The sequence below is a fragment of the Mustela putorius genome, unplaced genomic scaffold (assembly GCF_011764305.1).
Source record: "Mustela putorius furo isolate JIRA1106 unplaced genomic scaffold, ASM1176430v1.1 tig00003863_pilon_pilon_pilon, whole genome shotgun sequence".
NCBI classification, from domain to species: domain Eukaryota; kingdom Metazoa; phylum Chordata; class Mammalia; order Carnivora; family Mustelidae; genus Mustela; species Mustela putorius.
This window is the reverse complement of record NW_025422015.1, coordinates 17,606,102-17,633,718: the sequence shown is the minus strand read 5'-3', so window position 1 is coordinate 17,633,718 and position 27,617 is coordinate 17,606,102. Positions and strand designations below refer to the sequence as shown.

General features: G+C 41.8%; 1 protein-coding gene across 2 annotated transcripts in view; it reads right to left on the bottom strand.

Moving 5' to 3' along the window:
* MAP3K5 (mitogen-activated protein kinase kinase kinase 5) overlaps positions 1-27,617 on the bottom strand; it is a 199,889-nt gene that overhangs the window by 26,917 nt on the left and 145,355 nt on the right. For both annotated transcript variants that reach the window (XM_004740273.3, XM_045066319.1), the window contains exons 15-23: positions 26,301-26,434; positions 18,198-18,325; positions 16,985-17,121; positions 15,926-16,031; positions 10,946-11,103; positions 8,614-8,791; positions 7,829-7,849; positions 1,039-1,216; positions 780-948 (exon numbers count right to left, since the gene is read on the bottom strand). In XM_004740273.3, coding sequence (XP_004740330.1) covers positions 780-948; positions 1,039-1,216; positions 7,829-7,849; positions 8,614-8,791; positions 10,946-11,103; positions 15,926-16,031; positions 16,985-17,121; positions 18,198-18,325; positions 26,301-26,434 — 1,209 coding nt within the window. The remainder of the gene's footprint in view (positions 1-779; positions 949-1,038; positions 1,217-7,828; positions 7,850-8,613; positions 8,792-10,945; positions 11,104-15,925; positions 16,032-16,984; positions 17,122-18,197; positions 18,326-26,300; positions 26,435-27,617) is intronic.

Genomic DNA, 27,617 nt, shown 5'->3' with positions numbered 1-27,617 from the left:
AGACACCCACCGGTGTGCACAGGGATAAAAGGCTGGGTAAGGATGTGGCAAGAAGGTGCCACAGACAAGCCAAGGAGAGAGGCCTCATGAGAAACCAAACCTGCCGACACCTCGCTCTCAGAGCTTCTGCCTCCAGAACCGTGAGAAATAAATTTCTGTTGTTTCAGCTATTCAGCCAGTGGGATTCTGTTACGGCAGCCCCAGCAAACAAATATACCAGGGAGTAAGAGTTCGACCAGCTTAGTTTTTTTTTTTTTTTTTTTTTTTTTTTTTTCACAGCACACACAGCCTTCAACACACTATATAATTTACTTATTATGGCCCATTACCCTCCATCCATCTGGATGTAGCCCCACGAGCACAGGGGTCCTTGTTGAGTCTGCAGTATTTCCTAAATGCTCAAAGGAGACCGGCAGGGAGCCTTGTGCTACCATCGGAATTAGGAAGTCACGTGGCTCAACGCGTACGTGTGGATCGATCAATAAACAAATGAACGGAGTTTAACAGGGGCTTGCGGGCTGGTTGGAACTTCGCCACAATGAACAAGTTGCTAGTGACTTACAAGTAGCTATGTTCAAAAATGCAGTTTTTACATCAAGGATTCCCCTTTTTCCTCTCCTGGGTAGGTCTGATTCATCATCAAGAGCTCCACACCTTTTTCAAGGCTCCACGTCGCCTGGGACAGTTCCAAGTAGTGAGGACACAGCTAAGATACATTAGATACATAGATACTAAGATACATTAACTCTGGGAAACGAAGAATCCATGAGAGGTTTTACCTGAGCCAATGATTCCATTAAGTTTCTCACAACTTTGTCTTGGTCTTCCGTCAGGATCCTATGAAGGGTGGCGCGTCTCTCACTGTCCTTTCTCAACATGAAGAAACCAGAATCTTTTTCTTCAGGGGAAGGGGGAGCACTGTGATCTTCAAAATTTTCATCCGGAATGCTAGAAGAATTTAGACAGCATAAATCACCATGTCCTTTATAAAAGGACACACAACACAGTTCTTTCACTCAAAGTTGGTCAGGTCTTTACCCCAAAAAGAGCGTCCGTATTCCTTTTACATCTCTTTCTCCACAGGATTTGGCTCTCGTTTTGAAAGAGAAGGGGTCCACCTTTAACTCTGTGTCAGGAGAAACTGAGCCGTACTCGCTGCTGCTGCTCGTGTCCTCGACCAGGACAGGCACAGGCAAGGATATGCTTCGAAGATACTCTGTTTGTCACGAGAGGGGAGGAAATGGTCATGGATGCTTTTAAAAAGATACACATACTAGACACGCACTCAAAGACAGCAACAGTGGTGGTTAAGTGTCTCATTCCAATGACTAGTCAAATTATGCTAAGAGGCTGGTCATGGATCCCGTGCTCCACATACAACCCAGGCAGGAGGTCGGCAGGGTAGGGGTCCCCCAGGCCCTAGAAGGAATATTTCAGGGCCATGAAACTGTGGAAGAAGAACCAGGCCCAGTAGTCCTGGGTTCCAATCCCCTCATTGCTATTGGCCACCTATCAGACATTAGGAAGGTCATTTATGGGTCTCAGTTCTCACATCTATAAAATAAAGGATCAGGTGGGGCATCTGGGTGGCTCAGTCGGTTGAGCATCTGCCTTTAGCTCAGGTTATGATCTCAGAGTCCTGGGATTGAACCCCGCAGTGGGATCCATGTTCAGTGGGGAGTCTTTTTCCTTCCTCTCCCGCTGTTCTTGCTGTGCTCTCTCTCTCTCTCTCTCTCAAATAAATAAATAAATACATATATTTAAAAATAAAATACAGGATCAGGTTCATATTTTTTTAAACCATCTTCCTCACAGGCTCAAGGGTCCACCTTAGCATCTTGGGACTGCCGTAGCCAGGGGGAATGAGGATTCTGTGATTCTAGAACATAGGTTTCAACCCTCTTTTGTCTAACAGAAATATGATCTGTCAGTCTTATATATCAGGGTTCTGCTTAAGGGGTCATCAAAAAAAAGGGTCCTTTGCTAAATACAAATTTTGGAAATCAAAAGACCACATGATCTCTTCGGTCTTTCCCAGTTCCCAGAAACTGTGATCCTGCGTCAGACATGGGCTCTTATTGTGATGGAGATTCTCTTAGCCCAGCAGTAGTTACCAATGTTTCATCAAATACTTATTTTAAAGGAAGTAACTTTTGACAGAGTCATCCCTTACCAAACAAGTGTCCCAATACTACAAAAGGTCTTACCAAAGAAGGCAGACGTAAAATTATAAAAAAGGAAATCCAAGGTTGCCTAGAATCCTTTTTTACTTAATCCCTCTTGGGCTGGGCTGTTTCAACCAGGGTCCCAAGCTCAAAGATGTGGGATGGTCATTCAGCTGTGAACTCTTGCCTCTGTTCGGGGTGACTGCAAATCAGTAATGATTAACAGCGAGGGGCGGAGGCAGCGGGCCATCCACACTGAACAGACAGATGGACATGTTTGAGAAGCACTCATCTGATTTACCAATATATGAAAGCCAAACAGAACTTCCCTTTCTTTTCTTTGCCCTTTTCTTCCAACTATCTCTGGATTCTATCCCTATGATTCCACATACAGATATGCCTTATGATCTGCTATATATATACTTGGAAGAAAATATACCATATTATGAATGGTAGTTATTTCTAGAAGATGTGATTTGGGGTGATTGTGACTTTATTTTTCCAAAATTTCCAAGCCTTCTACAATAAACAAGTATTATTTTTGTAATCAGAAAAATATGTTACTATAATTATTTTTCACATGCATATACTCAATAGGTGGTCACACCACATTACCAAGAACTTGATTTACTTCATAACACACTTAGTGATGATCCAGAAGATAAAAAAAAGAATCCCATTACACAGCAGGAAGTGACATTTCACTGAAAATGGATTGCCCTGACCACACCCATCAGGGAAGCTTTCTGAAGCTGCTGAGTCTTAGAAAAAGTTTTCTAGCCCTATCTAGGAGCTTCCTTAATCACAGAATCTTGCAGGTGGGACACGTCCTACTCTCCTTGGTTGTACCGAAGATGTCATGTACTACCGTTCTATTATTCTATCCCACTTATAGCTCAGATGAAGAAAGCAGGTGTTAGAGGGATACTTGGCTTTGGTTTCAACTGTGGGGAGGAAGAAGAGATGTATACAGCTTCCTGGGATAGTTCCTCTCCGGGGAAATCATCCCAGTGATCAGTTAACTAGAAAGTCTCCCAAGGAGGAATTGGTTGACCCACCTTCTGTCATTGAATTTGCTGCATTGCTGACTCAGTTGAAGGCAGGAACTGAGATGAAGCTAAGGAGAGCTGCTCTGGGTTTACCAAGTCAACACCACTATCCCTTAGTTAAAGGTTAAGTGCAAACGGCTACATTGAAGAGATGTTGGGGGTGCGGTGGGGGGAGGATAAGAGGAGACAGGTCTGTCGGAGGGCCCAAACAGGACTGCTTCTGCGAGGGCATTTCTGGGAGTTTTCAAGACCTATAGTGTACTTTGTTTCACTCTGCATTTCCGGGGAGAGATTGCTGAATGGACAAAACAGCTGCTGGCTTGGCCAAATATGGATTCAAGGAACAGGAGCAGGGCTTGCATTGCTATTAGCTATCAAGTCCTTAAAGTTAAATGTGGCTGGTAGAAAAAGATAGCTGAAGCAAGCTCTCACCCTTCTCTTGGCTCGATGGGATGGCCAACAGCTTTGTGAGGAAGGCACAAGAGCCCTGCAGTGGGGTTCACTGTGGACCCCCTGGACTCGGTGAAGGCATCTTTCCCAGCTCACAGAGTGGAGATCCTCTCTCAGCGTGTGTTCCACGCAGAAATGGAGGCAGGCATCATTTACACGCCAAAGACAAAATTGTTGTTCCTTGGGACTAAATTCTATCTAGAATGCTACCACATGGAGTTTCTATCCTGTGTTTCTGTAAGTAAACATTTTAAAGAATAGAGGGAGTGAGGATTTGACTTGTCTTGCTCTTTGGTTTTTTGGTCACATTATGTGATTTAATAGCCCAGTACTGAGAAGGCCTGTGTCGTACTTGTGAATTAGGGTTGCTATGGATACCGACTGCCTAAAGGAAGTCTCATGAGGTAACACTGTCTATGTTTAAGGATGGAATCCAGTGCCCAGGGTCTTTATGGCTCACCTAGGAAAAAAAGGGACTTGTAGATATTTTGTATGTTCTGTGTACACAGCCCTGAATTCCTCTTCTACCAGATTTAAGTTTAATCCTAAATTTGATTTCTCTTCTCTGTTGGGCTCATGCAGTCATTCGTCCAGCATATATCTACTAGATATCTAATATTTGTTGGGTAGCCAACAGGACTCACTGCTAGACTGAAGGGAGGGTATGAAAGGGAGGAATCAAAAATGACCCTGAGGTGTCTGGCTTAAGAAATGAATGAATGAAAGAACTACTTATATACTAAGATGAAAAGGAATCCAGGCTGAACAGGAAGTTATTTTTGGTGGGGAAGAGGTGTGATCTGAGCATTCAGTTTAAGAAATTAAGGCCATGGGATGAGTCTGGAGCTCAGAAGACAGAGCTGGGGACATAATTCTAGCAGTCCCCTGCCTAGAGATGGTATTTAAAGCAAAGGATGACATAATTAAGGGAGGAATGAGGAGAGAGCAGAGGTCCTGGACCTTAAGAACACCTTTATTTAGAGGAAAAGGAGGTAGCAAAGGGGAATGACTGCAGAAGCCATGAAGCTAGAGGAAATCAGGAGAATGGGGGGTCACAGAAGCCTCCAGAGGAGAGGGCTAACAGAAAAGAGGAGGCGTATCTGGGCCAAAAGTCACTGAGAGGATGAGCAAATTCAGAATTTGGCCAAATGGATCCCATTAGTGACCCCGAACAAGGCAGGGTCAATGGTCAGTGACACCAGACATCAGACACAATGTAGGCCAGACGCTAGATTAGTGGGAAAGAGGTGGGGAAGATCAGGGGACACGGCTCTTCAAGACCTGAAGCTGGGATGAGGAGCAGGAAAAGTGGGGTGTTAGCCAATGAAGCAGTAAGTAGTGTCAGGGGAAAGGTTAGTTTAGGACGGAAAACTCTAGAGCATGGGTAGATGGGGATTTATGTGGAGAGTGGGGAAGCTGAAGAAGTTAGGGGTGTGTGGGGTGCAGAAGCCAAGTGGGGGTTCACCTTCTGTAGGAAAATGAATACTCCCTCCTCCATGAGGTAGAAGAGGGAGAAAAGGGGATGCCGAGGTAGCAAGTATGTACATTCTTGGTGGAAACGTGATGAAATCCATTCCTGAGATTTCTAGCTTCTCAAGTTGTAAAAGATTTCCAGGTAAATGAGAAACCACAGTGCCTTTCTGGGGAGAAACTCAGGTATAACTGTTACCATAGAAGCATGCTGACAGTTTCTGGAGAGCACGGAGGTCACAAGTCCCCTGATATCAGCTCAAATACACTGAGGCTCTGGAGCCTCCAGATGTCAGAGAGAAGTCTGGCAGGAGTTAAGTCACTTGCCTGTATGCTACTCTCTCTTCAATTTTTTTTTTTTAAGATTTTCTTTACTTATTTGAGAGAAATGAGCAGCGGGAGAAGGGCAGAGAAAGAAGGAGAAGCAGGACATGGCGCTCACCACAGGGCTCGATCCCTGGGCTCCATCCCATGGCTCTGAGATCATGACCTGAGCTAAAGGCAGAGGCTTAACCAACTGAGGCACCCAGGCGCCCCATGTCTTTGTCAACTCTTAAGAAATCCTTTGCTGTAGGGCTGGCCATGGGAAGTCTTAAACAGGCTGGATGACATCTCTGAGGATGGGAAATGTCAAGGGTATGCCTCTGGAAGAGTATTTCTTGTTGTTCTTTTGTGGGAGCTGATGGGTAAGGGTTCCCTAAACCGTAAGGATGTCTATCCTCATCCCAATAAAAATTCCCTAAAAAGATGGCTTTATTATGGGTAGACTGGCATGGGGAGGGAGCACATGGGGCCAATCTATGGGCCCCAGACTGCTGGGAGCTTTCTGTTTAGGGGAGAGAGAGGGCTCTAACTTCAGCAAATTGGCTATGCCCATTCTGGAAAAGGGGGAATGTTCTAACTCTCTCCCACCACTGTGAGAGCTGCCTTAGATCCTTACAGCTATTCAAAAGCACCAGGGACTCTAAGTTCTCTGAGTTCAGGACAATTTAGGGACAGAGCTCAGTCAGAGCCAACTCCTAATTGTCGCCCTATCTCTGACTGCCCAAATCTCAAAGGTTCTCAAACTTTAGTGAGCAAAGAAGTCATCAGGTTGTTTACTTAAAAGTGTAGCATTCTAGGGCGCCTGGGTGGCTCAGTGGTTTAAGCCGCTGCCTTTGGCTCAGGTCATGATCTCAGGGTCCTGGGATCGAGTCCCACATTGGGCTCTCTGCTCAGCAGGGAGCCTGCTTCCTCCTCTCTCTCTTTCTCTGCCTACTTGTGATCTCTCTCTGTCAAATAAATAAATAAAATCTTAAAAAAAAGGTGTAGCATTCTAGGTTATAGCTACAGATTCTGGGAAGGGCCAGAAATCTTAATTTTTAACAAACATTCCAAGTGACCCATGCAGGCAGATCTGGGCCTGAGTCATGCCTATGTATTTTGAGGGCCTAGGCCCTAGGACCTAGATCCCGAGTGCTAAGGGCACAGCAGAGGTTTAAAAAGGTTACCTAGTAAATGTTATTAAATAAATGATTCTTCAGGCAGCTCTCAGAATGAGCCATCAATAGCTTCACAGTTCAATATGGTAGCTGCTAGCCCCCTGTGCTTATTTACAGGAACATTTCAATGAAATTAAAATTAAATTTAAAATTCAGGGCCTCTGTCAATGTAGCCCCATTTCAACTGTTCAAAGCACATATGCTTAGTGGCTAAGGGACTGGACAGTATAGATAGAGGACGTTTCTATTACCACAGAATTACAGACCCCGTGATTTTAATTCCAGATTAAACTCTTTCGCTGGCTCTCCCCTCCTGACTGATAATTCTCATAGGGAGCTCTTTGGGATATGCTCCTGCTTACCCCCCCCATGTATTTTAAGCCCAGCAATGCTGAGCCACCTCCTGCCCCCTTCACACACAGCGGGGGTTTTACGCTTACAGCATTAGCTCATGCTAGGACTGACCTCACCTGGCTACCCACTCACCCTCCGTGACTCCCTCTGCACTGACTACATTACACCAGAGAGCCGCAGATTTTTTCCTTGTGTGTCTCCCCTACAAGAACAACGGCTCCTTAAAGACAGGAACTACGCTTTTCTCATCCTTATGTACTCAGGGCCTAGCACATTCCTTGCGCACACAGCAGATATTAGGTTAAAACGAACTGCTTCATTCTCTGGGTCTCTGTGTGGCAGTGGGAGAGCAGTCTGAGATTGGACAAGCCATGTCTCTCAAAGGGTGGAAGGAGGTCCTCCTCATCACCACCCTCCCACTCTTCCTGTTGAAGTGGGCACCCCTCGAGGTAGGGCAGTGCCCTCTGCTCCTCTGCTACGGGACAGAAAGTGTTAATGACACGTAAAGAACTGGGGAGGGAAGAGTCCTGCAGCTTGCATTCTTTGAGGAGAGGTAAAGCCAGGCCGTAGTTTGTAGTCATAATTAACAGGAGGCATAAAGTGCTCTGTAACACCTAAGAACACTCATAAATGGGACTGTAGCTGCTAACTGGGTTAGCACATCGATTTTCGCTTTTCTAAGGAGGAGAGGGGTTTCTGAAGGAATGAGCCCAGCCAGGCCTGCAGCTGCACACAGCCTTGGTACCTGGGAGCCTCCCACGGAGGCAAAACGCAGAGGCTTTTTAATGGGAAATCTAGAGCTTATCACATGATCACGTACCAAACTTCGGCTCAATGGGCAATATAAAAATGAACTCACCATTTGATCCAGCTGAAAGGGCTGTGGAAAGAAGAGCAAACAGCAACATAAGCACATGTTGGGTTTGTTGCTAAACACAGATAACAAAAAAGCAGATGCTCGAAATGGGATCAATGTCCTTTGCAAACATTCAATCTGTCTACCCTCATCCCCGATAAACACAAAAATGTCAACAAGAAAGGGATCATTTACGTGCTTTTCCTTTCTGAACTAAGTTTTGGACATTATTGCAAAAGACAGTTTTGCTGTTTTACTTGTAACTGACAATCTTCTTTTCTTTTCTTTTTTTTTTTTCTTTCTTTCACATTGCAGGGGGTTGGTGATTCAGAAAGATATCCTCTAAGAGGCAATAGGTATTTGCCTAAAATTCAAAGAACACAGTACTGGATGGCTTGGAAGTTTTAACAGCTTCATAAGAGCTCTGGAGCCCATCACTGGTGACCTAGAGTTTCAGCTCTCAGAGGCTATATTTCACCCCTTGTGTATCCCTTGTATCAGTGATGCAAGATTGCTATAGATCCTGATACATTGCTATAGATCCTGATACATGACCTACCTACTAACTAGCCATGAAACACTACTATGTATGAGGTCCCAGAATTCATGAAATTGATGGTAAGGCGGCTTCCTGAAACCAAAACTGAATGTCTAAGCACACTGTGCTAATGTTTATACCAACTTCCAGTGATATCCATAAGCAGATTACTTCTGGAAAAATCTTTCACCTTAAAAGCTTAGGGTTTATAATGACTCTGACCCGTATCCTCTTCAATGCAACCACATACCTGAAAGCTTAGGTTGTGTCTTTTTCTTTTTGCTCGAAACCTTTAAGAACTCATCAACAAGCAAGTCGTTAGCACAGGCTCTCTTGTCAGGGTCAGGTTCAAAACACTTCAGTATGAATGCCTTGGCCTCTGCTGACATGGACTCTGGGATCTCTGGGTGGACTTTAAACATTCCCACCTAAGACACAACACATGTAGCTTCTGAGTAACCATCTCATCACATGAGCTCCAGGATTGAAAACTTGGCCCCCTAGCACAAAAAAAATCCTTTACTGTATTCTACAGACTCATGTCTTTCCTCGAAGTGACAGAGGGTATTTTTTTTTCTCTAGGTTATGGAAAGTATCCAGAGTGTTTTTGTAACTTTGTCAGTGACATAGGCCAAGCAATTATGTTAAGAGAGTAGACAGCACTATGAAGTAAGAATTCAGCCCTTGACATTTTAGAGCACGTTAGCACACTGGCATGCGAGAAAGAGGTTTTTAATTCAGACTGTTGTGTTGACCATAATAGCTGTGTGCCAGGAACTGTGCTTGGCTTTTTGATTTATGAAATGTATTGAATACTCCCAACAACCCACTGGATTAAATATTATCCCTGTTACAACAATGAAAAAAATGAGTTTCAGAGGGGTGAGTGATACGTTCTAGAAAGGCAGGCCTGGGATTCAAACCTTAATTTGTTTGGCTTAAAGCCTGTGTTCTTTCCCCTATGCCATGAAACATGAATATTTCTCCTGTCTCAAATTGCCCATATGCAGTCAAATGCTCTACCACTGTCAAATTGCCCATATGAAGAGATATTTTAAAATACCTTAAAATTAAACATAGAATTTTTGTAACAATTATAATTTTCTTCTCACTGCTAGCCATTCTAAATTCTTTTTAATAATGTTTTCATGTAGTTAGTAGAGAAATTTTTCTAAGGAAATATTTTTTGTTATTACACAGCTTACAGAAGCATATTATTATATAAGCAATAACATACAGTTATTTGTGGTAATTATATAGACTTTATTATATGTAAGATACTCTTGTAAGTACTTTATTATCTCATATATGTCTCAAAAAACCTTTATTAGATAAGTACTATTTTTATACTCATTTTATAGATGAGAAAAATGTGGTACCAGAGGGTTAGGCAATTTTCCCAAAGTCATTAAAGAGTTTGACTGTGTTGGAGCCTAGATTCAAACACTGTTAATCAGTACGGGAGTCCTACTATATAATAATCCCTGCACTAACGGAGGTAGTGGAGGTAACGGAGCAGCATTTCAGAGCAAAATCCTAGAGATGGGTGAAAAGTTGAAAGTTGAAACATTGACCCAGAAAAGAAAGACATCATTTATGTTGAGAATCGCAGCTCTCTTAGCAGCTCTCATTGCCCTTCTGGTTTGGGTACAGTCCTTGGTTCTGTATCAGCAGTATCCCATCAGATCATCTTCAAGCTGAAAGGAAGCCAAGCCTTCTATACAAGTAGAAGGTATATGACACATGGCCCCTCACGAGAGGCTATTCACAGTGGAATAAGTGCTAGAACCACAGTCAATGGCAAGGAAAGAAATCACAAATTCTCATCAGAAGTGCTCTGCCTTAGCAGACGGGTGAACTTTACTTCTTGGGAAACAGGTGCTCAGTTTAAAAACCTTCCTCCAGCTTGGCAGTTTTGCAAGTGAGGACAGATGGGGACAGCAGGAGCTCAGAGTAGGTCACTGCTTTGCTCAGTCCCTGGATTCCCAGGCTGTGGCCCCTGGGCTCAGTCAGCCCTATTTCCATATTCAGCACTCCCTGTTTTGGGAGGTAACTCCCAGGAGAGTTACGAATGAATGGGCAAGGCAACGAGCTAGAAGAGTAGCTATACTAAGAATACAACTGACGTCCTTAAAATAGCAATTACTGTCCACCCCTTTCTTAGTGGAGCCTCCAAACTCTTATGATAGTGAAGGAAAATATTGCTTTAATACTTAAATGAAGTAAATGTCTTACTATCTCCCTCTATGGAAGATTTCAGACCATTTCCCAAAGAGCTTAAATCGTCTTCCAGGGAGTAGTGTGTTATTTATGCTGCATTGTGAAAGGTGGTCAGACAAAGCTATACGGAATCTCACTTTGAAGCTGAGAAATCTAATGCAGGGAAAGAGCCGCAGTGTGAGGCACAGGCACTGACTTCGAGGGGAGTGAATCTTCTTGACTTTACTGGGCTCAGAGAGCACATTTAATGTGCCTACCTAGGCTCTTTTCCTTTTGCCTAAAAAAATACCATACACATAAATGGACCATCCAAGAGCTTTATCCTATGGTTTTTAAGACATTTAAGACATATGAAATGTGACCTTGAACATAGCTGCTTGTGGTTCTCCCAGCTCATAAAAAGGTGGTTTCCCTGTGGCCATTTCAATGATGGTGCAGCCCAAAGACCAGATGTCTGCTGCTTTCCCATAGCCTCGTGGTCCTTTGTCTATGATTTCCGGTGCCATATACTGAAGGGTACCTGGGGATAATTCAAACACACTTCTACTTTAAAGGAGAGAAAACAGATGAATATCTACCAACAGCTTTAATTGTTCACATAAATAAGACAATTTTAAAAGTATGATTCAGGTCTTAATATCTCATCTTTCTTGAGTTCCAGTTTTCTGTCGTTAAGAAAAGTAGAAATAGCAGTTGTTATAGTGGATTTTATCAGGGATATAAGAATAGCTCACCAACATCATCTGGTCATGAAGAGATACTTTCTCATCTCCTAGATGGTAGAGTATAAGTGAGGTATCATTTTATTGGGACCGCTTAGAAACTTCAAAGAATGAGTCATTTGAGAACAACAGAGAATATATCAACACACATATTTTGCAATTAGTTTTTCAAATACATGAAGATTCCTATTATGTATATGTCTAATCTTTCCAAGAAAAGCCTAGGTCAATCATCCATTTTTCCTAGATCTCTATTTCTCAATTTCTAAATTGAATGCTTAATTCTTCGTTTTGATTCTTATTTCTAAACCACAAAAGCATGAAGTTTCTGAAAGCCATTGTTAAAAGTAATGTAAATCATTTTTGGTGTATTTCATTCTGTAAGTCAAATATATATGGCTTCTGCTGTGCTGCGGTCCATGGCATAACAGGTTTAACAGATTAAAGATGGGTCAGGAGCCATCAGTACAGACAAATCACGAGACACAGAGTGCAGAAGAATACAATGAAACATAGAGATTTAAAAGGCCATGTGGAATCAGACAGTGAAAGAGTTTGGTATGATAGAACACTAAACGGAGAGCCAACTATGCTTGGTTCTGGCTCTGGTCTGGTATATCAGATAAACACTCAACTGCAGTTGTCTCAGTGGATGGAACAAGAGGGCTGAATTGGCTTCTACTACCCCCTAGAGTGATTCCTCCAAATCCAACAATGAGTCAGAAGTGTGAACAGGAACAGATTATTGCCATATCCCCTGCTACTGATAGACTCATACAAATGATATAATCAGCAAACAGGAACTCATCCAAGATGCCATATTCAATTATTTCAAATACTGAGGCATTTGCTAAAAGAGCTACTTCAGTATTTTCTGATTCATAACCAAACTGACAGACATTTTGATAAATACAGACACCTTTTATGAATACCTCATGCATGATTTATAGGTGAAACTGCTATGCACCATTCCTCTAAATTGTTCCTAGGAAACCCAACAACATATGCTAGAAACTGGCTGTTTGTTGTACATAAAACCAAATAAAAGTATATTATTTTTGTCAAGTATTGTCATTTTGCCAGGTTATCTTCCAGCTCTCATTATTATGTGGCAATAGCTCATGTTCAAGTTCACATATGACTATACATGTCTGCTGTCTGCTTAAATCAGCAACATTATTGGAGGGAAGCATTTCATCTGGCCAAGGGAAAGGTAAATACATTCTTCAAATCACCTACCCTTAGGAGAAAACTGCTATGATTTCTCTATTTATAGATGATGAACAAGGGTGAATGTTTTTTTTTTTAATGATGTAAATAAAATCAAATGGTCTTTTAGAAAAAGTTTATGTGTTTAAGTCTACCAGTTGGTTTTTCCTGTATCTGAGTCTAAAATAGAAGTGATGAGAGAATTTAAGTTGTACTAATATCTTGAGTAGAAATCACAACTGATTAAAATACAGTGGACTTTAAAAATTGGACAATTCAAGTAATATCTTAACACAGTATGCAATGTTTTTATTTATCAGATATTTCGAGAAGTTCTATCTGCTAGTCATGCTTAATTATCCCCCATAGAGCAAGTGCCAAAAAAAAAACCAGGTTTAATTATGTATTCATATCTGCTCTCTATATTCCATAATCATATGACACATAATATTTTATATAAGGAGATTTACAGAGCAAGACAGTGAAGACACAAGCCAATCTGTACATTAGCCTAAGGAATGCATTGACTCTAGTTAAGAGTACGGACTCTAAAATCCATACCTTATATAGCTTCATTCCAAAGATTTAAAAAATTACTTTATAATAATCTCGTTTAGTATTTCTTTGACATTGCAATCACTCATGAAACTACTACGACTTAGTGGTTCAAAGTGTGAACTTTGACATCCCACTTAATCCACTCATTCCTTCAGCAGATTTAGGTCAAGGGCCTAAAGTGTGGGCCAGGCACTTAGCATATAGCAGTGGGGTTAGCAGAAATCCTTGGCTCATGGAGCTTGTATTTTTTGCAGTGGGAGACAGACATTAAAGTATAGCATAATAAATCAGCAAATTATATAGTATGTTAGAAAGTGATATATCAATGACCAAAAAAATGTTTTGGGGGGATCAAGAGTGCACAGGGAGGGCTGCCACATCAATAGGGTAATCATGGTAGGTCGCTGAGATGGTATCTGGGATAAAACTTGAAGGAAAGGGACTTAGCCATACATAGCTGGGAGAAAAGTGTTACTAGCAGAACAAAGAGCAGGAGCAAAGGCCCTGCCACATGGTATATGAAGGAAATGCAGGAAGGCCAGGGTTTCTGGCACAGAGGGAGCAAGGGGAAGAGTAGAACATGAAGTCTAAAAGGTAATGGACTCCGAATCAGGTCAGAGCCTCGTCCACCATATTAGGACTTCCGCATTTGTTTGCTCTGAAAGAAACAGAAAGCAACCGAAGTCTCTTAGTAACAGGGCTTGATTTATGTTTCAAAGGATCACTCTGGTTGCAGTGTTAAGAGCAGACAGTAGGAGGCAAAAGCCAAAGGAGGGAGAACAGGCTTTGGAGGTAATGCAGTTGAGAGCTGAGGGTGGCAACAGTGGAGGCAGAGAGGAGTGGTCCAATTTTGGACACCTTCTGGAAGGTAGAGCCTGTAGGCTTCCTTGCGGATTGGGCTGGGGTGTGAGAAAAGAGGATCCCTCTAAGTTTTGGGTGGCCATCAACTGAGATGGAGAAGTGTGTGGGTGGAATGGGTTTGGGGAGAAGATAATTCCACTTGGCATGTTAAATCTAGTTTGAATCATAGCTCTATTACTAGCACTGTGGCTTCAGGCAAGTTATTCAACCTCTTTGAACCTTAATTTTGCATCATAAATTGGGATACTGATTCCAAATAATTAGAGCTGATGTATGAATTTCAGTGAAATACGTAAAGCACTTAACACAGTCAGATAGATAGTAAGCACTCTATAAATGGCGGTTGATGCTGCCTTCCCTCTCACCAAATCACCAAATAGGTCAATGTCTTTGCAGTCAGTTCATCAGAAATTGACTGAGCACTTGTGAGGGCTATGGCCGTGAGCAGATCAAGGTATGCCTCTCCAAGTCCTCTCTATCAGCCCTGGAGACAGACCAGGCATGTTAGTGACCTGTGTCACTCATGTGAGGCCAGTGTGAGAAGTGCAAAGGATTCTGGAAGGACTGCTTCACTACAACTCCTTTGGGGATTAAAAAACATGTCTTCAAGATTAGCAGAAGACATTACATTAACATCTTACTCAAATAAAAAGTCTGAAAGTAGGGATTCTCCCATCAGAAGTTACTGAGTCTTGGCGGCATCTAAAATGTCTCTTGCCAAGTTGAGAGGGTATGAGAAAGAAATGGAAAGACATTTCAAGTTACTAGTAGGCTAGAATTAATTTTGTTAAAAAAATACATCTTAAATATGCTTAATGCTGTGCCCTAAATACCCATTGCTGTGAGGGTAGGAACTGGGTCAAAGGTGCTATTGACGGAATGTTCTGAGGAGAAAATATACAGAAATTCTCTCTCTCCTTTTCCCTTCCCAGGCTACCAGAACAGATACATCAGCACAGTGCAGAGGAAGATGGACTAGAGCCAGAAGGTCAAAGGAAAGAGCAAAGGGTAGATGAAAAACCCAAGTTCTACCATTTACAAGCTGTTGCGTCTTCTATCTATGATCTCTCTTTGCTCCCTCAGTCTCCTCACCTGCAAAATTGAGGTACCATCACCTACCACACAGAATTCAGAAATGGGGGGACCTGGCCATTTTGCTTTATCTTAGATCACAGATTATTCATTACAGTTTTTGGTTAAATTAGTCTTTCTCTGATGATTATAACAAGGGCTTAGCGCTTCATGAGACTCAGCAGAGTGGGGCAGTAAGAACTTCAAGTGGAGACCAGAGTCTAAGTTCCAGATGGCCTCCTGTACCTGGTGGTGAGGCGGGGAGCGGGGGGGGAGTGGCTGGCATTCATCTCTCTGAGCCTTGGTTTCCTCTTGGTACCTTTTTGGCAATCACTTTCTCTCCATTCTCCCAGGACTTTGTTCAGAGGTAGCTTAGTGGCTGGATTGCCTAATTTCTCAGGCAAGCTCTCTCCCCACCCCAATTCCGAGTTGGTGAGTCATTTCCTGTTTCTGAATTGAAATGCTAAGGGTTATTTATATTGTGAGTAGGAAATAGGCCACAGGGAGTAAACAGATTAGGAACTTATAGTTCAAATGGGAAGTGATTAAGATATGAGTAAGAATCACAGAGAGGTTGGGCTAAAAAAAAGTTTAAAAAAAAATCTTGTTAGGGTTATAGTGGCTTTAGCCAACCAGAAGAGAAGTAATGACATAAAGGGGAAAACAAATAACAAATGGACTTAAAAACAAAACAAAACAAACATTTCCGTGGCATTAAACAGGAGACTGAGCAAATCCTAGAAATACAAGATGAGAAAAGAGCCAGATCAAATTCTGCGTAACATTTTTCAGTGAGCACCAAAATATACACACGGGAATGTCTGTGAGAACCCAGACTGACTTTATCTCTCACATTAGGCTCTAATGCAGCAATTATTTCTTTAATTACATAAGATCTGTATCATCACTGCAAAAACATACCAGTAAAAGTTTCGGTACATGGATTTATGCCAGCTAGCCTCTTTGATGTCCCGAAGTCCGAGATCTTGAGAACACCACTATAAGTATTAATCAACACATTGTCGCCCTGGAGAACAAAAGACTTGAGTCAAAAACGTTCTTTCTTCCATTACTGTTTGTTGTTGGCTTGTAAGTCCAACAAGAAAAGGTGTCCTCAGAGCAAATAAGGATTCAGTCTGTGCTCTTCATTAATAGTTAACCTTCAGAGTGAATTCCTGACACCATTTTTGTTTACATATTATCAATTCACAACCTTCTACTCAGGCCACAGGGTCAAACAGGTGCCTCGTTTTGGGCCTGCTATAGTTTGCAAACTGTTGGGGCTACCTGTGTTCAGCCAAGATATTCATGATTCCCTAGTCATTTTATTTTTTCTGTTGTTTTGCTTCTTTTCCTGGAATATTTAGGGATATGGCAAAGAAATGAGATCTGGGTTGATTTGGGGGATAGTAACAGTAACTTCCCTTCCACAGTCCCCCTATGTCGAAATTTATTAGCTCTGAATTTTCTCTTTTAAAAGAGAAGCAAATAATTACTTAATTTTAGTTCTAACAACTATATCATACTTGTGAGAATAGGGAATCTTTTTTTTTTTTTTTTTTCCTTTCCCCTCCTAATCATTCATCCATTGATGTAGTCAATATCTACTGAGTAGCCAGTCCGGGCAAGGATACAAAGACTAAGCAGCTTGTAAGCGCCTCAGGCATCGGGACCCTAAGCTGCCCAGTTTTGTCCTGCTGAGTTACTCCCTCCCCAGAGCACCTGAAACAGTGTCAGGCATGCAGTGGAAGGTCAATCTTTTCTGGCTGAACATGGCTGAGAGATTTATTCCTTGAGGAGAAGAGATAAGGTTTATCAATAACTGACTTGGAGCAGAGGAGGTAGTGCCTTACATTTCTGCTCTTTCTAAGGTTGATTTATTCACGATTCTCAATTAATACTCGTAACACGCTATGACTTTTGCAAAGCAAACAGTGACCTACCAAGGAGCTTGTAAGCGTGAATCCTAGTGGATCCTACCTTTATATCCCGGTGGACTATCTGATTGTCATGGAGGTATTTTAATCCTTCAAGTATCTGCTTTGTATAAAAGCCAATTGTTTGCTCATTGTCCTTCAATGGGCCCCATTTGGAACGAAGGAGAGCCGAAAGACTTCCTGTAAAGTAGGGAGAAACAGTGGATAGAATCTTATCAAATCAGTTCTTCAAAGTATATTAAAAGTGGAGCAGTAACTTAAACTAACATTGATTGATTATTCCTGGGGGCCCAGGAAGTAGAGTGAGTTTTAGATGCTTGGGCTCTCATATACCCTGAAGATGCTCATTATTACAGTCAAAATAAAAGGCCACTCCGTCTCTAACTTTAATCCAAGTCACGATGATTGGTACTAAAATGGTTCAGCATACTTTTATTGTCTCCTAATAAACAGCAAGCTGATGTCACAGGTCTAATTTGAAAAAAAACTTTTATTGAGGTATAATTGGCGAACATTATGTAGTTTCAGGTGTACTACACAATGATGGGATATTTACATACACCGGGTTGTGATCACCACAATAAGTCTAGTTAACACCTGTCACCACGCACAGTTACAAAAACATTTTCTTGTGATGAGAAAGTTTAAATTCTACACTCTATAGCAACTTTCAAATACACAATACAGTAGTGGTAACTCTAGTCACGAGGCTAAACATCACATCCCTGGGACTTATTTTATAACTGGAAGTTTGTACTTTTTGACTCTTTTCCCCCATTTTGCCCACCCGTACCCTCCACCCCCCTGCTCTGGCAACCACCTATTTGTTTCTCTGTTATTTAGGAGCTTGGTTTTTTTTTGGTTTGTCTGCTTGGTATTTTTTTTTTTTTTTTAATATTCTACATGTAAGTGAGATCACAGAGTATTTGACTTTCCCTGTAAAACTTATTTCACTTAGCATAATGCCCTCATAGTTATCTGTGTTGTCGAAATGGCAAGATGTCACTCTTTTATATGGATGAATAATATTTCACTGTGTATATGAAACACATCATCTTTATCCATTCATCCAATGATGGACACTTAGCTTGTTTCCATATCTTGGCTATTGTAAATAATGATGCAATGAACATAATCTGATTTATCTTTTAACTTAGAAAAATTAAGACCTGTAAACTGGTAAATCCCATTCAATCGTGCTTCTCTTTAAGCTCATAAAAATTTATACTTTTTAAAGAAAGAAAAACCTCTCTTACCTCCTGGGACCTGCTCCATGAAGATTTTGATAAAGCCATTCTCACTGAAAGAGCCCAGATACTGGACAATATTTTTGTGCTTCAGATGCTTATGCAATGCTATTTCTTCATGCAGGGGCTGGGAGTATCTAAAAGACATGCCAGTGTTGATGAGCTAATCGTGTAGCCAGATTTTAGTGTATAGATGAAAGCAATACTGTAAGGACCTATTTTATATTTTTATTTTAGTCAAAGGCTTCCAATGAGGTTAACCATGAGTTTGTTGTTTAACTCTTAAATTGTCCCTGCTCCCCTTCCCCCAGGGGACTTAAAAACAAGTCCCAGAAACCAGCTCCAGGTGTGGAGGCCAAGAAAAACAAGGCTGTACCCACCTCGAGTCTAGCCCTGACATAAGCGCAGTCATCTTGGCAAAGCAAAAGCCGGCACCTTGCACTGTGAGAGTGGGTTAGCATAAGAATGGCCATCCTGAAGGCCCAGAAGCCATTTTACTGAGCGTCCCTAACCAGCGGACAAGACAAGCACAGGTAACTTGAGATAAGAGAAAGTAGCTAAAACCTAAGAAACAACTTAATCACATACCACCAGGGCCGTTAGGTGATGGCACCACAGGGACCAGATGTTAAAGAAAACAAATAGTTAACTTGCAGAGATCACAATCCTGCAATACAGGAGTCTCCGTTGGTTTGCAAATGTCCTGGTGATTTACAACAAAAAGGCTATCTCTTCAATGGCCCAATTTCCAGAGACAAAGGCTCAGTTCCTCAAGGCCTAAGGTCGCCCTCCCCACCATAAAACTGGGGGAGGCTGAGACAGAAGGAAATGTAAATAAAGTTAAATTTCTTCTAACCCTAAATCTCACTTAACCGCCAAGATGGCGCCAGGGTGATGCCGGGGTGGCAAAAGGTTAAACAAAGTTAAACTGTCAAAATGGGGTGCAAGATATGTATGTAGCCATGAAAAAGTGCCTTGAAAATGCTAATATAAACCCTTGGCTTTGAGTGCTCAGGATCCTTGTTGAAACCCGCTGTGCCGGGCAGATACTTGGACCCCAGCTAGCTGGAAATAAATCTCGCTGTGTGACTTGCATTATTGAGAGTGTTCTCTAATTGAGGGGTGGTCGACTCTGTACCCTAACAATACAAATTGAAACGTCAGCTATATGTCCATACATAAAATAAAATATGACTATCTAAAGTATTTATTTCTCTAATGTAAATTCTGTGAAGTTGAAGCAGTGGTAGGTAGGGCCTGAAGAGAAATGTGTCAGGCATTGATCTGAGCCTCTTGTATACACTAACTCATTTCGCATGACAACCCCAGGAGAAGGTACTTTTAAGGTGCCCATTTTATAGATGAGGAATTGATTGACCAGGATGATAACTAACCTGTCCAAGATCTTAAAGCTAGTAAGTGACAGAGCTAAGATATTAGTTCAGGAAAACTGAATGCACCCACATAGCTCACTGTCTACATTAACATGACTTTTTATTTCACTGGCCTCATAACATAACTCTACTACTCCAGGAGACTCTTGCCCTGGGAGATAAAAATTATAAATCACTTTCATTTTCATTCCAGAACTTACCGAAAGGCCCAGCAACTCTTCTGTAGGAAACATAAAACCATTTACATCCCAAGCCTCTTTGAGCTCCTGGCAAATCCTCATCTTACTGGGTCCATCAGTTCTAATATATCATGATTTTTTTTTTACCCCATCCTATGCAGGCCTCCATACTGAAAGACCAGCATTAAACCATCTGGTTGCTTTAAAAATCACTTACTTGATATACGTTGCTTTATCAGATTATACAGTGAAAGTGTTTTATATTTCTGGAACAGACAGAACAACCCTTTTGATGATTATCTGAAGTACTCTAAAGCTTCTAGACTCTTCTCAATCTTGAAGATTAATATTATATACTTATACTAACATGATTATTATATGGTAGCATGTTAGAGACCCAAAGCTATTCTCTAATTTTTTTTCTGTTGTACAATGAAGGTTACAGGTATGAAAGGCACTAACCACCAGCCCATAAACTACAAACCTGATGCCTCATTATTTCCTTTGCTGCTACATACAAGAAATGCTTAGATCTTATGATGGTAAATCCATATAAACAGAATGGCTTATTTTTTTTTTAATAACATATACTAGAATTGGCTAGTATGGAACAATTCTATTGTCATGGAGTTTTTCCCAATAAGCTATAAAGCTAAAGCAATTAGGAAGTTACAAAAACCCAAATTCCTTTAAGCAAACTTTTATAATCTGTAAAATATTACTCAGAATGCTTCTAACAACCACAGAAAAATTAACTTGTATTTTAAATCTTTCGCTCATTTTATTTTTCTGTAGAACTGCTCTAGGAACGATAAAGTAGGTATTAACCTGAACCCCTCAACAGGATATCAGTTAGAGACAACTCCATTCGGTAACTGAGACAACTTGAGAAACACAGATATGTAGTGTTACCAATAAGTTACTTAGATTGTGATTCTCAGGACATTTGCAAGTTCCTTCTTCCATGGTGTTTAAAACAGTTTAAAACACTAGTTAATAAGAAAACACTCAGCAGGGGTGCCTGGGTGGCTCAGTGGGTTAAGCCGCTGCCTTTGGCTCGGGTCATGATCTCAGGGTCCTGGGATCGAGTCCCTCATTGGGCTCTCTGCTCAGCGGGGAGCCTGCTTCCCCCTCTCTCTCTCTCTGCCTACTTGTGATCTCTGTCTGTCAAATAAATAAATAAAAATCTTAAAAAAAAAAAAAGAAAACACTCAGCAGAAGATTGCTCTCGATATGCATGAGATAAATTAGTAGCAATACTGGGTCTGTTCTATAGATTTAGGGCATTAAAAATGATTAAAAATCCAAAGCAAGTGATTAATTCAGTTTATGATAAGCCAAAGCGTTGTCACCTCCTGAGCCTCTACTGAAAATCAATTATGAATGTTTAAATATAAGATCCTGGAAAAGGAATTATGTCACTCTCCTGCCCTCCTCCCCCATTATATAACCAAAGGATAGCTTAAAAGTTACAATAATAGTCTGGATTCAACCTAGCTAAGAATAAGAACTCTTCTCCAATATGAAATTCATTAGTAACACTCAGAAAGTCTCACTAAGTGAAAGGGTAAGTGTCAAACACCGAATAAGCATGAAATGCTAATTTGTTCATGTCAATCAGCAATGTGTATCTATGGGAGTTACAAGAAATCTTATTTCTTTTCTACTAGTCGTGACAGTGGAAAGAAGAAAAGGTACAGATAATCAGAGTTACTTATATATATTTAGCTTTGAAAAACTATTAACCCATATGTATTTCCAGAGCACGTTCTGAGTCAAATCCCCACTACGTCGATCCATACCAGTGGTTCCCAGCCTTGGCTGGACATCTCACCTCCTGAAAGGGTTTTGTAAAAATAACCAATGCCTGAAAAACTCACTCCAGAATTTCGGGGGATAAAGCCTTAGCATCAGTAATTCTTAAAGTGCCCCAGTTGGCTCTAATATGCAGCAGGGTAGAGAATAACTGATCTAAGTAAATAGTTCAGTTGTGTGTAGAATGTTGGAAGAGGAAGCCAACCTGAGCTTAACCACTAGTTGGGACAGATTAGGAACCCACCACCCCTTCTCTCCTACAACTCCTCCGATTCTCTAACAAAGTGCTTTTAAAGTGTGAAGGAAACAAAGCAACTGTCTTTGTTGCTATGATCGTTCATTCCAGATGGCCACACGTGGTAGATGCTGGATCATGCATTATTCACATGCATCCTATTACCTTAGCAATCATCCTTTCTAACTGCTATTTTTTTTTTTTTTGCATGCAACGTGAAAACTTCTCCAGGGCATATAGATGGAAACAGCTTTGTGTGTTGTCTCTCACGATAACACGAGAGACGTCACTTTTGCTTCTACAGGTAATAAGGAGATGCCGGGCTCCAGCTGTTCAAGAGAAGCACTCGTCATTCGAGGGTTTTCAAACAACCAATGTTCTGCCAAATGCATCGCTACCAAACAGGACCTTTGTTGGTGTTGGTGTGCTTTGTGAATGCTCAATGGCAGCTGAATAAACAAGTTACAAAGGGGATTCTAAAAGTGGTTTGCTTCCAACTACCTACTTAAATTCATTTGCTGGTGGGAGGGGAAGGGCTGTTGCTAAAGGTTGGTCGGTTTGCTGCAGTCATTGGATAGTGATAAACCTGTTAAATTTTATATTGTTTCAAAATCTGCATATATGTTACTGAAAGATGTGGATGGAACTAGAGGGTATTATGCTGAGCGAAGTAAGTCAATCAGAGAAAGACAATTATCATATGATCTCTCTGATATGAGGAATTTGAGAGGCAGGGCACAGGGGTCGTGGTGAATAGGGAGGGAAAAATGAAACAAGATGGGATCGGGAGGAGGACAAACCATAAGAGACTCTTAATCTCAGGAAACAAACTCAGGGTTGCTGGGGGGGTGAGAGGGGTTAGGGATAGGGTGGCTGGGTTAATGGCACTGGGGAGGGTGTGTGCTATGGTGAGTGCTGTGAATTGTGTAAGACTGATGATTCACAGACCTGTACCCCTAGGGCAAATAATACATTATATATTAACAATAATAATAAAAGAACCTATAGGAATATTTAACATTTTTAAGATGACAAGTTTGTATATATTACCCTAGGTATTTCATTAACAATTTCTATCATCATCTCATAAGAGGGGATTCATAAATATGTCTCATGGATTAACCAAGAGGAAACTCTGCAACAGTATCAAAGAAAATAAAATGAAAACCATACGTGGGGCACACAGCAACAGCTGTTTGCCTACCTCACATTTGTCTTTCCATTTGTAGGATTTTTTTTTTGTAGGGTCAGCTAAAAATGCTATTGGGGGTCAGGGTGATCACTTTCAGTGAATGGAACAGAGGTGAAAGTATGCTGGACATTTCTGGGAAAGTTGTCTTTTTTCTTTTTCCTACCTCGAATGCTAATATAGAGGCTGGAGGCAAAGCGGCCATGGAGGAAAGTCACGCACTAAGGATGGAAAGGCAAAAAGAGCTGGGACCTGGGACACTGGCCGCTTTGGGAGGATGTGTTTTTCAGCTTGGGGGAGGTAAGGAAGGCCTGTCTGCTGGTTTAAAGTCTGAATTGAGAACTGAAGGAAATGAGGCATTGCTGCTGAGTCCTTTGGAATGAGCCTCTGTGTTCCTGGGGTCGGCGTGGCTGCCAGAGAGGAAGTGGGGGCCACCAGGGGAAGCCAAGGTCTATGCTAAGGGTTGGGGGTTTCATGCTGGTTACAATAAGGATCCACTGAAGGGTTTCAAGCAGCAGTGACATGATGTGATTTTTCACTTCAGAGAGATGTCTGTGGCTTCTCCGAGGAAGGCCTGAGTAGGGGGAAAGGAAGAGTGAAGGCAGAGACTCCTTCCGAGAAGGCTGCAGTAAGGATCCCGTGTGAGAGACCTGAAGACTGAACTTGTAGCTGTAGTGGCGGGTAGGAGTGGGGAGACCGAGGATGTTACAGAAGCCGAGACCTCAGTACAACTTATTGATGGAGGAGACATCGAGAGAAGGAGAGGGATCTAAAGGAATCCTAGGTTTTGGCCTGAGCAGCTGATAGACAGGATAACCTTCACTGAGGCAGGGAATACTTCAGGTGAGTACATCTGGGGGTAAAAATGTACAGTTCTGTTTTGGCCATGTTACCCTGGAAACTTACAAGTGGTGAGGCTGGGTAGACAGATGACCCAGAGAGCTTCTGAAGAAAGTTGGTCATGTAACCCAGTCACCATTGCCAGAGACAAGTGGACTTGAGTGGACTTGATCTTATGACCCTGAGATCATGACCTGGGCTGAAATTGAGAACCAGATGCTTAACCAACTGAGTCACCCAGATGCCCCAGTTCTGGAAGATCCTCAAAGCCAGGATGTAGCCCAGCATTAAAGTCTGGCTCAAAGAGGCCAATAGTAACAATGGACTCAATCCACTCCCCCCTCTTTCAGAGTTTGAATACACAACCCATAAAGAATGCATGTAGTTGATTGGAGGAGCTCTATCTTATGGAGAGAAGATACAAGGGAAGCCACGGGGCAGCAGGAATCATGAGACTGGACAACAGAGAATTACTGGTTAGAGATACAAACCACAGAACAGAGGACCAGAGCAGGGAGCAACAGAAATTCTGTGAGCAGAGCGGTTCCATGCCCTCAACAACCTTCTTGTTCTAAAAACCCTGCCATTTTCTACACAGCCAAACTATGTGTGGTTCACACCATTTCTTCAAATAGTTCTGTTCTTTTCTCTTTCTTTTCCTTCTGCTATTGCCCTAGGCATTGGATATACTGTTCTGTTCTTTACAGTCTTCTTATTTTTCAGTTTTAGAAGTTCTTTTTTCTTTCTTTCTTTCTTTCTCTTTCTCTCTTTCTTTTCCTCCCCTCCTTCCTTTCTTCCCTCCTTCCTTCCTTTCTTCTCTCCCTTCCTTTTTAAAAGATTTATTTATTTGACAGAGAGTGGGGGAGGAGCAGAAGGAGAGGAAGAGGGAGAGAATCTTAAGCAGACTCCTTGCTGAGTGTGAAGCCTGACATGGGACTTGATCTCACAACCCTGAGATCATGACCTGAGCCAAAACTGAGATGCTTAACCAAGTGAGTCACTGAGGCACCCCAGTTGTGGAACTTCCTGAGGACATATCCTTGAGCTCAAAAAGGGAACTGTGTCCAGCCCAGCAAAGGCCTTCTTCATTTGTTAGTGATTTTGATCTCTAGCATTTCTTTGATCCTTACTTAGGATTTCCATCTCAGCTTATACTCCGTTTCTGTACACCATCTACTTTACCCATTAGAGCCTGCAGCATATTAAAGTTGTTTTTAAATTCCTGGTCTGATTGTTCCAACATCCCTGCCATATCTGAGTCTGGTTCTGATGCTTGCTCTGTCTTTTCAAACTGTGGGGGCACCTGGGTTGCTCAGTGGGTTAAGCCTCTGCCTTTGGCTCAGGTCATGATCTCAGGGTCCTGAGATCGAGCCCTACATTGGGCTCCCTGCTCTGCAGGGAGCCTGCTTCCCCGCCTCTCTCTGCCTTTCTGCCTACTTGTGATCTTCTACCTCTCTGTCACATTATAAAATAAATAAATAAATAAACAAACAAACTGTGTTTTTTGTCTTTTGGTATGCTCTGTTATTTTTGTTGAAACTCAAGCATGATGTATTAGGCAAAAGGAACCATTCTATAGTCTTATGGGGAAGCATTCTATAGTCTTATGCTTAGGTCTCAGCCTCTTCAGGAGCCTGTGCCACTGGGCTGGGAGCCTCACAAATGCTTTGCAGTCTCCCTTCTCCCCTGTCCCCTGCTGCCCTCAGCTAGGACAGGGCGGCTACAGTGGGCAAGAGTTGGGTATTTCTTTTCCCCAGCTGGTTAGGCTCTGATAACACTCTCATAGGTTAGGGCCTGGTAAAAATAGCCTCTTTGAGGTCAGACCTTGTTAGGAAGAACAGAGCTGTGGCATATTTCAAAATGGTTCCTCTCCCCCTTCTCCCCTGCTGGAAGCATAAGGGAATTCTTCTCCAATGTCACTGTGAGGGTCTGGTAGGGCTTCTGGAGGCAAAACTCACAAAAGTGTCCCCCACCTCCCATGACTGTTTCTCCAAGCTTGGGGTCCTGTGACCTCCCTTCTCCAGTGGATTCCAAAATTTTTAGTTTGGTCTTAGTTTGGTCAGTTTCCCAGTTGTTAAGATGGAGGGATGACTTCCAAGCTCCTTAGGTGCAATATTGGACACTGGAACCTGTGGTTCAAACCATTTCTGATCCTGCTCACTCCCCATCTATCCATCTAATACATCAACCATTCTTTGACACATCTGAGCCCAATATGCCCAGGCCATTGTCTTTTCTACTCTTTAGAAGTCCTGTCCTTGTCCCCTCTGAGAGGTGATACCAGAGGGCTGTGCCTAAGTCACTGACTGATGCAGCAGCTAACCCTCAGAGGGGGCTGATTAAGACACTGGAGTTTTCAGACAGTTTCATTAATTAAAATATCACCAAAACATTGTCTAAAATTCTATAAACAATCCAAAGTACTTTGAAAACTGCATTTATTAGCCACAGTTACTGTACCTGCTGTCTCTCTCTGGAATTTCCTTTATAGCGATTCTGACTTGGTTGCTCAGGTCTCGGCCAGCGTAGACGATCCCGTAAGTGCCTTTCCCTAAAACGACTCTGTCACCATTCTCGTCATATTCGTAGTCATACTTCAAAAAAAAGGAAAAAATGGGGGGAACAGAAGTTAAAACATGAGCTGCATTCCACATTTTCAACATCAACCTTTTCCAAGAGCATTTTCCCTTATTTTATCAAATGGCTTTAGCAAGCAAAACAAGATGAAGCTCTGAGCTGCAGCTCCAAGAGCCAAACAATGGACCGTCTCAACACAGAGCAGAGCGTGTGTTCAACGTTCTCACAGTCGCTATGAACACAGTAGGGACTACGTATTCAAATCCAGAAAAGTGCTTCCTCCAAAGCCCACTTGTATTCTTTTATCCACGAACTCCTGTTTTTCATAGATCCAGGCGATGAGTATGATTAGCAATAATGTCTATCAAGATCTATAACAGCTAATTGATCTTTCTTTTATTTCTCAGTTTTTGATACTGTCCAAGTATTTCATACTCTGCCAAGAGAATAAAGCCACTGAAAAGAAAAGGCTTTGGGTAAGAAGAAATTTTTTGAGGTCTTCTGCTTTGACAATGATAAAATAAGGATTATTTTCCCTTCACCCTCAATTCCCAAGACCAAAATACATTTTGAAAATGATACCAGTTTCATTAATCCACTCATTTGTTTTTTGTTTCTATATTATTATTTCTTCTCTAATCTTTATTGTTTCCCCTTTTCTGGTGGCTTTAGGCTTTATTTGCTATGCCTTTCCTTTTCTTTCTTTTTTTTTTTTAAAGATTTTATTTATTTATTTGACAGACAGAGATCACAAGTAGTAAGAGAGGTAGGTAGAGAGAGAAAGAGGAAGCAGACTCCCTGATGAGCAGAGAACCCGATGCAGGGCTTGATCCCAGGACCCTGGGATCATGACCTGAGCCGAAGGCAGAGGCTTTAACCCACTGAGCCACCCAGTTGCCCCTGTTGTGCCTTTTCAAGCTCCTTTCAGTATAAGGTTAGGTTATATATTTGAGATTTTCTTGCTTCTTAAGGTAGGCCTATATTGCAACACACTTCTCTCTTAGAACAATACCGGAGGCATTACAATTCCAGGTTTTAAGCTATATAAGAAAGCTGTAGTCATGAAGACAGTATGGTATTGGCACAAAAACAGACACATAGGTCAGTGGAACAGAATAGAGAACCCAGTAATGGACCCACAACTATATGGTCAATTGATCTGCAACAGAGCAGAAAAGAATGTCCAGTAGGAAAAAGTCT